The sequence below is a fragment of the Castanea sativa genome, chromosome 6 (assembly GCF_040712315.1).
Source record: "Castanea sativa cultivar Marrone di Chiusa Pesio chromosome 6, ASM4071231v1".
Classification (NCBI taxonomy): Eukaryota; Viridiplantae; Streptophyta; class Magnoliopsida; order Fagales; family Fagaceae; genus Castanea; species Castanea sativa.
The window spans coordinates 20,727,294-20,741,007 of NC_134018.1; the positions used below are offsets into that span (position 1 = coordinate 20,727,294).

Sequence of the window (13,714 nt, forward strand, 5' to 3'; positions counted from 1 at the left end):
AACAAGAGCCATAGTTTAGAGTGCAAAACATGCATTTGAAAAGTTTAGGATCCAAAGTGTAATCAAGGGTATAGTTTAGGGTAGTAAAGTGTAATTTCCCTCTTCTTTTATTTAGCTTGGCGTAAAAAAATGACTCTATTTTACACCAAGCTTAATAAGGAAAGTAAAATGATATTTTCCCAACTCACTTTAAGAATGCTACTAAACATAGAAAAATAAGATAGTTTTTTTTAAATAAAAACTTTTTAAAAAATTACTTATTTTCCAAAAACTGTTAATGTCAAAACAAACAGAGCACCTATTGTTTTCTTTTATTGTTAACATAGGTGTTCATAACTCTTCAAGGCTTTATTATTCTGTCATATATGTGTAATCCCCCACCCCACCCACACTAGGTAACTATAAGGAGGTATCTATTGGGGTGGCCCCAAGATGCCACCTACCACCAGGGGCAGAACTAAAAAGGGACTAAGGGGTTGAAATTTTATAATATTTTTAAGGGTTGATAACAATTTACCAACCTGTGGTTATTGGTTAGGACTAATTTTATGTTGTCTCTTTGTAGTTCGAAAAATATTATTTTAATCACCTATGGTTAGTTTTGTTATGCGGTCGTTACTCAACTCATCACTTTCATGACCGGTAAAATACCACAAAACCTCCAAACTTATAGAAATATTCTTTAAAATCTCCAAAATAATACAAATACCCTCAAAACCCCCCAAATGACTACAATGAGGCCTTTAAAATAACCAAAACACCTCTAAATCCCTCAAAATGGCAAAATATACACCAATTTCCAAAATAATCGAAATACCATCATTACATCCAAAATGCCACTCAACTTTCAAAATGATCAAAATCCTCTATAATGACTAGAATACTTTGGAAACATCTATAATGTCAAATATACACTTAAAATTAGGGGTGTGCATCAAACTCACCAACCTAAAAAAAATGACCAAGCCCGATGCCTTGACTTGGTTTTCATGGGTTAGTGGGTTGGGTTAGGTTTGAATTCTATTTTGAGTCTTAGGTTGGGTAGGGTTCAGGTGGATAGTTTTTTTAATCCATTTAATCCACTATTTATATAAGTTTATTTTAATATCATTATTTTAAATTTTAAATTTATAGATTTTGGTGTTATAAGAATTAATTTTGATGAATTTGATATAATCTAAGTATATTATATGAATAGTAACAATTTATTGAAAAAAGTGTTTAAATAATTAAGAAAAACTAATTTTTTACAAGGTGTAAAATATATAAAATACGTATACACAACCTACTGACCCAACCTAACCGAACCTGACCCATGTTGGTTGGGTTGTTTTCCACACATGTAATGAATTGGTTAAAAATTTCTCAACTCAACCAATGCACTCCACAACCTAAAATCTCCGAAATGACCAAAACACCCCCAAAATTACAAATTGATCAAAATAACCTTGAACACTTCAAAACGACTAAATATCTTTAAAATCTTGAATGTGACATAAATGCCCCTAAAATAACAAGAAAATGAAACCATGGAAATGACCAAGATACCCCAGGAAAACTTCAAAGCAATCACAATATGACTTAAAACTTTGGGAATTGCTTCCAATTTTTTTTAAGTCATGCAAAAACATTTTCAAGCGTTCCTTTGAACATTTCAAGTGTTTTTTAATTATGCAAGCAAAAGTTTAATTCGGTGAATGAGTAGTTTGGGTCTCACCTAAAATTAAAAGTTGATAGTAGTTTGTAGGCTAAAATGCAAATTGCACCATCTAAGTTTGGTTGCAATTCATTTTAGTTTTCTAACTTTACTTTCTCCCAATTGAGTCCTCCAAATTTCAAATTTAATTAATTCAAGAATCCTGTCAATTTTGTTAAAAATTTTCCCTTAAAAAAAATTTTCCAAATAAAAAAATATAAAATTAGTAAAAATATTTTATAGATTTTTTTACATAAGAATTTTTTTTCATTAGTTAATTGCATACTTAATGGCAATTTTGTTAAACTAAATTGGATAAAGGCCTAAATTAAATAACTTTGAAACTTAGAGGACTCAATTGAACAAAAGTAAAGTTAAAAGACTGAAATAAATTTCAGTAAAACTTAGAGGATGCACTTTGTATTTTAGTCTATTTTGTATATATATATATATATATATATAAGTTTAATTGATAGTTTTTATTAATTTTTTTTTATTATTGCACGCTTATTTTGATTGTACGTACTTGATAGTGTAATTTTAAATAATTTCATTTTGATTTTCGTATTTTTAGAATGATTTTATACGTTAGGTATTAATATTTTAAAGTGGTGAATCAAAGTTGTAATTTAATATCATATAAAAAATATATAGAAAGTTTTTTGGTTTTTCGTGCAAGCCAATTGCTGAATTTATATTCCAGAACATTCTTATGAACATAGCCAAACACTAGAAAATAAACAGTTTTTCCCAAAAATGTTTTCTACTAATAATCATTTCGAGTACTTGAAATTTGAGCTGGGATTTTTTCTCCAAATGGGAGATCATACAAAAGAAGATATGTTGGAATATGGTCAAATCCACTAAACTGATGTGTGATTTGCCAATCAAGACAACCCACTTTTCAAGAATTGATGGTGTTTTTGCAATTGGAGATGATAAAAATATGAAGGTATAGGATGGAAGTGGGCAGCCTTATTGGTGCCTGTGATTGGTTGAGATTGTGGGTCATATTTGCTAATTTACAAATATGACCAAGAAAACCATAAACAGTTTTGTGTCATTTTCCCTCGTTTCTATCTAAAAAAAAAAATTATATCTCAAACCTGTTTTCCCAAGAAAGGTGGTTTGTGTATGATTATAAAAAGAAGATGGTTCAAACGATAGTTCGGCAGTAATAACATCCTTTGCCACCACCCGTATCTATGATTCGAACTCCATCTCACCCTCCCCCCTCCCCCCCCCCCCCCACAAAAAAAAGAGGAAGAAGAAGAAGACACTCATATACCTTTTTTATTCTATTTCTCTCTCTAACTTAAAAAATTATTTCCATTATTTTAAATAAAAAATCTTCACATAGTTCCATCAAACATCTCTCTCTCTCCAACCAGTCACCAACAAACCATCACTCTTTTATTGTCTCACGTGCCACATTCAAGGTAAATAAGTTTATTTTATTTCTATGATTAATTAATAAGAAAAATTCTATTTATTAATTGGATTTGAAATGAAAAGTTGATGCTATTAAATGATTCTATTAAGTAAAGTTATTATAGGCCAAGCGTTTTATAGCTCAGCTTGTTGGTGTTACCAATGGTGATTGGTGAATTTGAAGTGGAAAGTAATTTTTTTTTAATGATTCTATCATTAAGTAAAGTTATTATTGGCTAAACCATATAACTCAACTAGCTATGTTACCAACACTAATCAATGGTTGACCCAAGTGGTGAAATTGTGGGGGTTTTTTTTTTTTTTTCATATACAAAGTTGCAAATTATGTCCCCACCTATAGTTGTTAGTATTGTATGATACTCGTTGTATGGTGTACATAAGATTTTGTATTGTAATGGAAGTTCTCATGAATCATATGATACATAAGTACATATGGTATAAATTGTATCGTATCAATAATTGTATCTATTGTACAATACATTGACATGTGGGTTTAAAATGAGTTTTTTTTTTTTTTTTTAAATTCCCCCCTCTTCTCTTTCTCCTACAAAATTTGAGCTATATACTTGACACTTCACTATTATATTTATAAATTTCTTTTCTATGCTATGAATAATGTATTAAATTAAAAAAAAATTATTACTATTGTTATAAGTCTAAGAAGCAAGAATGCCAAGAAGAAATATAAAGAAAAAACATAGAATAAAAGAGCAAGAAAAGAGATAGTGAATGTTGATGATGATGAAAAAGATGTTAATGAATAAATAGTTTTGCAAGATGATGAGCATGATAAAATTAACTTAGATAGAGTTGATTAGGCAAGATGATGAAAAGTAATTATTATTTTGACTCATATATAACATTTGTTATTACTTTCGAGTTTAATCCATTTGAATATGTTATAAACATATGTTAATTTGATTAATTTAGTTAGTTTTCTTAAATATTACTACATAAGTGATTGTTAAATTGGTTATTAGTTGAACATATTTTGAATATATACTATAATTTTTTTAAAAAAAATATTAAGTGTTTGTATATTTTACTATACATGATGTGATATAATATACTATACAAAAAATTAAAAATCGATTCATAATATTAATTCAATTTTGACAACTATATACACATATTTTTGACAACTATGTAGGCACATATAATTTTTTTTTTTTTGGTTGAGAAAAAGGCATATATAATTGAGTAGCACTATTCTATTTGTTTTTCCTTCTAATAACTAGTTAAGAGCATTAGCATCCAAGAATGTAAAAAAACGTCTATTATACATCCTTAGAACCTACTTTATCTATTTTACCATCCTATTTTGCAAATCACCCAACATCCCAATTTCTATTTTTACATACAACTCATTAAAATAATATAAATTATACCAACAAATAATATAAACAAATAAATTCTCTCCCATCTCTCTCTTCCTTCAATTCCTCTCTTCATCTCTCACTCCATTAAAATGTGTTTTTATTTTTACAATCCATGAACAATAGGATTGTATATATACAATCTTAGAGCACTAGCATTGAGGGTGTAAAAACCCCTAAGTTGCTATTTTAGCAACCAACAGGGCAAAAAGAAGCTACATCTGGGGATGGGTTTTAAATTTTTTTTACCATTTGTGAACAGTTAGTTCTCATATATGAGAAACAACTATAGCTTAGGATGCAAAAAAAATATATTATTTTCTTCACAAATATCTCATCTTTCTCTCTCTTCATCATGTTTTATGCCTGTCCTCATCACTCAGACACTCTCTCTCTCTTCCTCTCACTTTCAAACTCCTTTCTCTTCTTTCTTTTCTCCTCTCTTCCTCTCACGGTAACACTTGCCTCTCTCTCTCTCTCTCTCCCCCAAGATTTTGGTTGGCTATTTAGGGTGGCTTTAGATCGGTTTGGGTGTGTGGGCTTTGAATTGACCTTGGGTGGGTAGTTGTAGATTGGCCTTGGCAGTGGAGGGTTTCAAGTTGTGGGTTGGCGGAGGGCGTGGGGTCGTGGTGGGCATGGGTTGTGGTGGGTGTGGGTTGTGGATGTATGGGTTTGGGTTTTGGTGGGTCATGAGGTGGAGTCCGATCTATGTGGTGGTAGATTGCAGTGGTGGGTTTAATAGTGGTGGTTGTTGTGTTTTTGTGGTTGGTGGTTGTGCATTGTGGTTTTGATTTGGTTTTTGTTTTTGTTTTTTTTTAATATATTATTTGGGTTTGTGGGTATGGATTTGGTAGTGGTTGTTGTTGATGTTGGTGGTGGTGGTGGTGTTGTTGAATTTTAGGTGGTGATGGGCTATGTGGGTGGTGGTTGTTGTGTTGTGGTTTGGTTGGGTTTAGTTTAGTTTAGTTTAAGTTTTGTTTTGTTTTGTTTTTTTTTTTTTTTCTATGGGATTGATTTTTGGATGGATACTAATTGTGGTGGCAGTGGAGGTTAGCTTTGGTTGTGGTGGAGGAGGCTAATTTTGATAGTGGGTGTGGTGGTTGGTTATATTTGTGGTTGGAGTGTGGTGTTTGTGATTATGGATGAAGAGAAAAAGAGACTAGGAGGAAAGAGAGAGAGGAGTACTTTTTATTATTTTATTATATAATTTATATTATTTTATTGTGTTGTATGTAAAAATAAAAGACTGGGATGTATGATGAGTTGTGAAATAAGTTAGTAAAATAAATAAAGTGGTGTTTAACAATGTGATTTTTTTTTTTTTTTTGCATCCCTAGATGCTAGTCCTCTTAAGACACGTTTGGTAGATTGTAACGGTAATTATATAGGAATAGGAATTGTATTACAATGAATACAAGATGTTGTGCTGTAACACTTAAAACTGTTCATTTGTTTGGTGACAACACAATAATAGAACGTTGAAGACAATTGAATGAAAATATTTTAAATCAAACTTAAAATATATTTTAAGAAATATCTTACTCATATAATTATATATCCTAAAATATATATATATATTTTTTTAATTTGAAAGAGAGATTAGTTATTTTTTTATGATTTTTTATTTTAACAATTGTTATGTGCATATGAAACGTTTGTTTATTTAGAAATGTATTAATTTTTAGAAATTAATACACCTACTAAGAAATATCTATTACAACCCTCTTAGAGATGAATAACTATTTCTCATTTTAAAAAATAGCTATTTATAAGGAATGACTATTTCCTTTGATAAAAACATAACCAAACTACTGAATAACTATTACATTATAACACCATTTACAATCTACCAAATGTGCCCTTATTGGTAACGGATGATAAAAAAAAAAAAAAAAAAAAACTAACACCCGAATGTTAATGCTTAAAGATATATTGCAAGTGAAAGGCCAATCAGCGTTTGAGCTATAACGGAAAAGAAACACAGAACAATAGCTAACATGGAATGCTCTCTCTCTCGTGAAGAAAAAGATGAACTTGCGAGAAGCAAGAAGAAAGTAAAGGATGCGAACCATGCTGGTTTTTGCGAAGACCAGTGCTCGGGTCCTGCCTCACCAAGCCACGATGAGGGGTCGTGGAAACCAAATGTTTCGTTTAGAGATAAGGTGGTGGGAGAAATTCTAGGGGCTTTCTCACAAGCTTTTCGCTTCGAGGATGTTATGGATGATGATGCTGAGTCAGATGGGGAGGTGGAAACGCTTCAGCAAGGGCTGTTATCGGTCAAACTCTCTAGGGAGTTTAAACAAAAAATCTGTAAGCCATGGGCAAGAGCTTTTATCGTGAAAGTCTACGGACGGAATGTGGGGCTTAATTTCATTCAAGCGAAACTTCTTGCTCTATGGAAACCTGCAGGTAGATTAGACTGTGTGGACTTGGGTCATGGTTTCTTCCTCACGAGACTATCTTTAGGAGAAGACTATGAAAATGTTTTGAGAAAAGGACCGTGGTTCATCGAAGAACATTTTCTCTCTATTAGACCATGGGAACCGGATTTTAAGCCTGCTTTAGCAAGTGTATCATCCATTGTAGTATGGGTTAGACTAAATGAGTTGCCCATTGAGTACTACAATGCGGAGGCACTGCAACTCATTGGGAAAGCTATCAGTAATGTTCTTAGAGTCGACACTTTCACGGCGTCTGAAACTAGAGGGAGGTTTGCTCGGATCTGTGTCCAAGTGGATGTGGAAAAGCCTTTGGCTACTGCGATCATGATAGGGAGGCTTGAACAGCAGATATGTTACGAAGGAATTCATAAACTGTGTTTTGGTTGTGGACGATTAGGGCATAGGAAGGAGCAGTGCCCATACATTATCCGGCAAGAACCGGCAGCCTCGGAGATGAGGGCAGAAAAATGGTGAGACGGTCTCAAGTTCACGCATTCCTCATGCTACTGACACCAGCAAGGTAGTGGCTGGTTCAGAGCAGTACACAGGACAGGTCGACGTGCATGATAGTATGTACGGGCCATGGATCGTGGTGGCTTGTAGGAAGAATGGGACAAAACTGTTGAAGAGTGGTGGGACCTCACCTAGGCAGAACAGTGGGTTCAGCTTCAAAGATAACGGTAACATGGGGAAGGAGAGCTTGGACCGGGCTGTTGTGCTTCGTGGGCCTTCAAGGGATGTGAAGAGGAATCTGTCTCCTCCGAAATTATTAGATAGGGCCCAAATTGCCGCTGTGGTCCAGAGCATAAGGAGTGAAGGCTCGAAACAAGCCCAATTCAGCCCAAACTTGGAGTTAAAAAGTGGGGATGCTTATTATACCTCAACTCAACCCAAGTCTGACCACAAAACACAGAGGCTTTCATCGATGAAGGGAAAGAAAGGGGCAGCTCGCAGTGTGTTTTCCATGGGAGAACATAGCAGCGCCGTTGGGGGTAAAAAATCATCTAGTGCAATGTTCAGTCAGCCCAAGGTGATTGTCGAGCCGATGGGGAAGGATGGACAGTGCAGCAAAACAGAGGCAAGTATGAGAGCTGATGGCTTTCAATTTACGGCCGCCAAGGTTTCACTGGTGGACATTCAAGGCCAATCTTCGGGCAAGTCCGATCTAGCCCATGAGGTGACTCAGATGAGCAATCAAGGCCGAGATTCAAGCAAGTCTGATCCGATTCGTGAGGTGGTTCAGCTCCAAATGCAAGAAAGCACCGAGGGGTATATGACCATTAACGGAGATAAGTGTGAAGAAGGAGAGGCTGCCATTCTCAGTTTCAGCTTGGGAAGCCCCTGTGCTATGCAGTGTGAAGCTATAGGAGGAGATGGAGATGGGGGTTTTCCCGCATATGGGTCCTTTGGTTTCAGGAGTAGGCCCGACAAGGGAGGTGTTGAAGCGGAAAGAATGGATCTTGAAGGAGGAGGCGGAATTGAGGAGCCTCAGTGTTGAGTGTCCCATCCCTTCGTACAAGTTTTATGATGAATGTTATTATATGGAATTGCAGAGGTTCTTCAAAGCCCTCCTTTAAGAAGTGTGTTAGGGAATTGGTGCAGAATCACAACCAAGCTATATTGGTTGTTATGGAAACCCGTGTTAGGGGAGATAGAGCTAGGGAGATCACAAACCTGTTGCCGTTTGATGAAGCAATCCATACTGATGCCACTAGCTATGCAGGAGGGCTGTGGGTTCTGTGGAATGCTGATAGGGTTGATATAACTTTGCTCTCAAGTACTGAGCAGGAAATTCATGCGGAGGTAAAGGTACATTTCACAAACGTTAGCTGATTACTTTCTGTTGTGTATGCTAGTCCTAGGAATGCCGAAAGGCAAATTCTGTGGAAGAATTTAATGAGTGTTGCTGAGTTACACAATATGCCCTGGGTTATAGCGGGTGACTTTAATGAGCCCCTCCTTAGTGAGGATAAGTTTGGGGGTAGGTTGGTGAGTGTTAATAGGTCTTTACTGTTCAAGGAGTGTCTGGATAAATGTAAAATGTTGGATATTGGGTTCGCGGGACCTCGTTTCACTTGGACTAACAGAAGGGAGGTGCAAGCTTTGATCTAGGAGAGAATTGATAGATTTTTTGTGAACCCAAGTTGGTGTGTGATGTATCCTGATGCTAAAATAACACATTTGACCCGGTGCCACTCAGACCATTGTCCTGTCCTGTTGGAGGTGCAGCCGGGAACCCAAAATGGGAGGAGTAGGCTTTTTCGTTTTCAAACGGGGTGGTTGTTGGATCCTTCCTTTTCTCCGATAGTGCATCAGGCGTGGGAAAGTAATAATAGGCTGGTTGATGCTATTAATTGCTTTACTCAGAAAGCTAAGGAGTGGAATAAAAACCAATTTGGGAATATTTTCACTAGAAAAAGAAATTTGATGTCGAGACTAAATGGTATTCAAAGAGCTCTAGCTTTAAGACCTTCGGATTTTCTTGTGAAGTTGGACGATGAGCTTCTTAGGGAGCTGGATCTGGTACTTAGGCAGGAGGAGGAGTTGTGGGCTTTGAAATCAAGGGTGAATTGGATGATTCAGGGTGATCGTAATACAAATTTTTATCATGTTTCAACTTGGTTAGACGAAAGAGGAATCAAATCATGGCTATCAAAAATGCAGTAGGGGTTTGGATTCATGAGGAGGGGGAGATAAAAAATTTCATTAGGTGTGGCTTTGATCAGGTTTTTTTGTCTTCTCTCTCTTATGTGCCTAGGATGGACCCTGCTGTTTCTCAATGGCAGCCTAGGCTCTTGGAATTGGAGAAGGAAAGTATTAGTGGGGGGGCTTCTGAAGAAGAGATAAAGGCTGCCCTTTGGTCTTTGAAGCCTTTCAAAGCCCCGGGGCCGGATGGGCTTCATGCGGAGTTTTTCCAAAGGTTCTGGCATATTGTGGGTAATTCTGTGATTAAGGAAGTTCAAAAGATTTTTGTAGATAGAAGAGTGCCAGAGGTTTTGAATAGTACCCACATTGCTCTGATTCCGAAAATTCAAGGACCGGAAACCTTGGGTAACTATAGACCAATTAGTTTGTGTAATACGGTGTATAAGGTGGTTACTAAGATTATTGTGGCAAGGTTGCGGCCTTACTTAGACAAACTCATCTCTCCTATGCAAACGGCTTTTGTGCCGGGTCGTAAAGGGATTGATAATGTTATTATTGCCCAGGAGATAATTCATTCCCTTGGGAGGAAGAAGGGAAGGGCTGGTTATATGGCGCTTAAGATAGATTTGGAGAAAACTTATGATAAGCTGGAATGGAATTTCATCAAAGATATGCTTATTCGGGTAAATATCCCAATGGATATTATAGAGGTCATAATGAGTTGTGTGTCTACAGTCAATACTTCTATTTTATTCAATGGTGAAGCCCTTGATCCAATCTGTCCCTCTAGAGGTATAAGGCAGGGAGATCTGTTATCTCCATATTTGTTTATCCTATGTATGGACTATCTTGGGCAGCTTATTGAAGAGAAATGTAGTGGCAAGGTGTAGCAGCCAGTAAAGGCTTCTCAGAGTGGCCCAGCTTTTTCCCACCTGTTCTTTGCAGATGATTTGATTCTCTTTGCCAAAGCTGATTAGGTAAACTGTGCAGCCATTAGAGATGTTTTGGATACATTTTGTAGTATTTCTGGCCAAACGGTGAGTAAAGCTAAGTCAAGGGTATACTTTTCTCCAAATGTGGATAGGGATACTAGGGAGTCCCTGTGTGACATTTTGGGGTTTGCGTCAACTCCATATCTGGGTAAGTACCTTGGATTTCCGCTAAAACATCCGGGTTCTTCTTCTCATGATTATAATTTTATCTTGGATAGAGTGAAGCAAAAACTTTCCAGGTGGAAGGCAAATCTTTTATCCTTGGCTGGCCGTAGAGTACTCATTCAATCATCATTGGCTGTCATTCCCTCATACATTATGCAGTGCTCTTACCTTCCAGGAAGGGTTTTGGATGGGCTAGATAGAGTGAATAGGAACTTCCTATAGGGGTCTACAGAATCAGCCAAGAAGATTCATTGGGTTGGTTGGGAGAAGGTGACAAAATCCAAGGAGGAAGGGGGGCTGGGGCTGCAAACAGCTAAGCGAAGGAATGTGGCGCTCTTATCCAAACTTAATTGGAGATTTCATATAGAGGGGGAGGCACCGTGGGTTAATGTGTTGAAGAAGAAATATTGCAACCACCGAAGGGAAGCGTCTATTAATGCAAATAACCTCCCTTGCTCCTCAACATGGACAGCTATGAAGAAAGGGATGGACACTTTTAACAAGGGTTGTAGATGGTTGGTGACAAAGAATAGCACTTTGAATATTTGGCATAATAATTGGACAAATGGGGGACCCCTTAGAAAGTTGATTCAAGGGCCTATTTCTCAAGAAGCTAAGCGCTTGGAAATTAAGGATATAATACTTGATATGGGCTGGGATTGGGAGAAGCTAACTTTTGAACTTCTTGAGGAAGTCAAGGGTTTGATTTGTGCTATTCCCATGTCAACTCTAGGAGGTGGCTCGGACAAATTGGCGTGGGCCGGATCATCCAATGGGTCCTTTGATGTCAAAAGCGCTTATGGGATTGTTATGGAGTTTTCAAATGCTATTACTTTTTCAGCTAGCTGGATTTGGAAGGCAGACTTGCTTCCAAAAATTAAAATGTTTCTTTGGTTATGTGCTCACAATAGTATCGGTGTCAAGGTGTGTTTAGGGAAAAGAGGAGTGGTTCAAGATGATGTATGCCCTGTTTGCTACAATGGTGTTGAAACTATCTTGCATGCCTTGAGAGATTGCTCTCACCTGAAACTTGTTTGGAATCAGCTAGGAGTCACGGCTTCTAACTATGATTTTTGGCATGCTAATTTGTTGGATTGGATGTCCCTAAATATTAGAACAAATGATAAATTGCATGTCACAGGTACCCCTTGGAAAATTGTTTTTTCTTTTTCTCTTTAGAGCATTTGGAAGAGTAGAAATGAAGTCGTTTTCAATAGGAAGGGTAGGAGTCCTAAGTTGGCTATGGAGATTGTGCATCAAGCTATGGAGTATCTCCACTGTGTGGCTGCTCCAAGGCTGCAAGGTCGTAGAGTCTTAAGGAGTATTCGGTGGGAGCATCCTGAGGAAGGGTGGAAGAAATTGAACACAGATGGGTCTTGCAGTGAGCTTCATGGCCTGGCTGGTTGTGGGGGAGTGGTAAGGAATGATGATGGGCAGTGGGTAGTTGGGTTCAGCAAGCGGATTGGGGTCACCAGCAGCTTTGCCGCTGAACTGTGGGGGCTGCGTGAGGGCCTTACGCTGTGCTGCAACTTAAATATCCATTGTCTTGAAATTGAGATGGATGCTAAGGCCATTATTGATGTGTTACGGAATGCAGATTATGCTAATAATTTTATATCTCCTATATTAGATGATTGCAGGCAGCTGCTTAACTGCTTCCATCAAGTCCATATCAAGCATTGCTTCCGGCAAGCCAATCAATGTGCTGATGGTTTAGCTAGGATGAGATGTAGGATGAATGATGATTTTTGTATTTTTGATAGTCCGCTTGTGGACATTTTAGATGTTTTTGAAGGAGACCTCAATGGGATGTATTTTAATAGGATATGTCCTGAACCTTGTATTGGTGCTTAGTTTTAATGCTATCTTCTTTTCATCAAAAAAAAAAAAAAAAAAAAAAAAGATATATTACAAGTTGCAATAGTTGATGGAGACACCAAACCAACACGGTCGTATACCTTTGATTTCGGAGAAATAAAGTCTTTTTCAAATAATGAATTCTTTTACGGAGCAATTACACGACGCGTTAGAAAAAGAGAAATGGGACAGGACAAGCTTTGTGGTCCTTAATGTTATTCCTCATATCATACACGAAGACAGGACAAGCTTTGTGTGTGTGGGTGTGTATTTATCAAATAAAAAAAATAAAAAAATTGACAATTATCAATACTGACGACCTCATCATCATACTTTTCAATTATTGGGGAATAATAATTGCAGAAACGAAGACCAGGTCTAACAATTCAATATCAGTTTTTTGACCTTTTTCCCTCAAGAAGTAAAATATTTAATAAATGTTTCCGTTTTCGATTTTTCCTTTTGCTAAGCAAGCTTTGTGTAATTTGTGAAAGAATATAAAGTTTGTCCACAGACCCATTTTTTTAGAAGACTTGATTGAAACTAATCACCACATCTCAATTCAATATTTTTTATTTTTTTATTTTTTCTATTGAATGTAAATTTGACAAAGTCCAAACCCCTTATTGGAGTGGTGAAAGAGTATGTTACTCATGAATATCAGGCTATTTTGTTGAATAAATCTTAGTGCAACAAAATTATTCACAATTTATTTTACATCGGTTAAGATGGTACAGGGGTGGATCCACTTGGAAGGGTGGAGGACCATGGTCCTCCCAAACTTTTCTAATTTTATAAAATTACCACTAAAGTTTCTTAAATTTTTCAAAAAATATATGGTTGGCCCCCCAAACTTCTTAAATATTATATTTTTAGCCCTAAATTTACCTTAAATTTTCAAAAGAAATATGATAGCCCCCCAATTCTTCATATTTCTTGTATGATACTAATAAATTAGTTCAATTATATATTTATTATTATTTTTCCCTCCATTCATAAAATTCTAGTTCTGCTCTTGAGATGGTATATATATAATTTATACACAGGGAAAAAAAAAAAAAGTAGAGTAGCAATAAGTGACTATATAAA

At 36.3% G+C, this 13,714-nt stretch overlaps 1 protein-coding gene across 1 annotated transcript; it reads left to right on the forward strand.

Moving 5' to 3' along the window:
• Nucleotides 1–6,521: 6,521 nt before the first annotated feature.
• LOC142639621 (uncharacterized) lies at nt 6,522–9,632 on the forward strand. Its single transcript, XM_075813771.1, has 4 exons — nt 6,522–7,435; nt 7,482–8,456; nt 8,519–8,774; nt 9,333–9,632. Exons 1-4 carry the CDS (start codon nt 6,522–6,524, stop codon nt 9,630–9,632), a joined length of 2,445 nt encoding a protein of 814 aa, XP_075669886.1.
• Nucleotides 9,633–13,714: the final 4,082 nt, after the last annotated feature.

Excerpts from the sequence above, each read along its gene's own strand:
- LOC142639621 (XM_075813771.1), top strand. The coding sequence starts at position 6,522 with ATGGAATGCTCTCTCTCTCGTGAAGAAAAAGATGAACTTGCGAGAAGC. Across the intron at positions 7,436-7,481 it reads GAGATGAGGGCAGAAAAATG|CAAGGTAGTGGCTGGTTCAG; the intron begins GTGAGACGGTCT and ends TACTGACACCAG. Across the intron at positions 8,775-9,332 it reads AAATTCATGCGGAGGTAAAG|AAAGCTAAGGAGTGGAATAA; the intron begins GTACATTTCACA and ends TGCTTTACTCAG.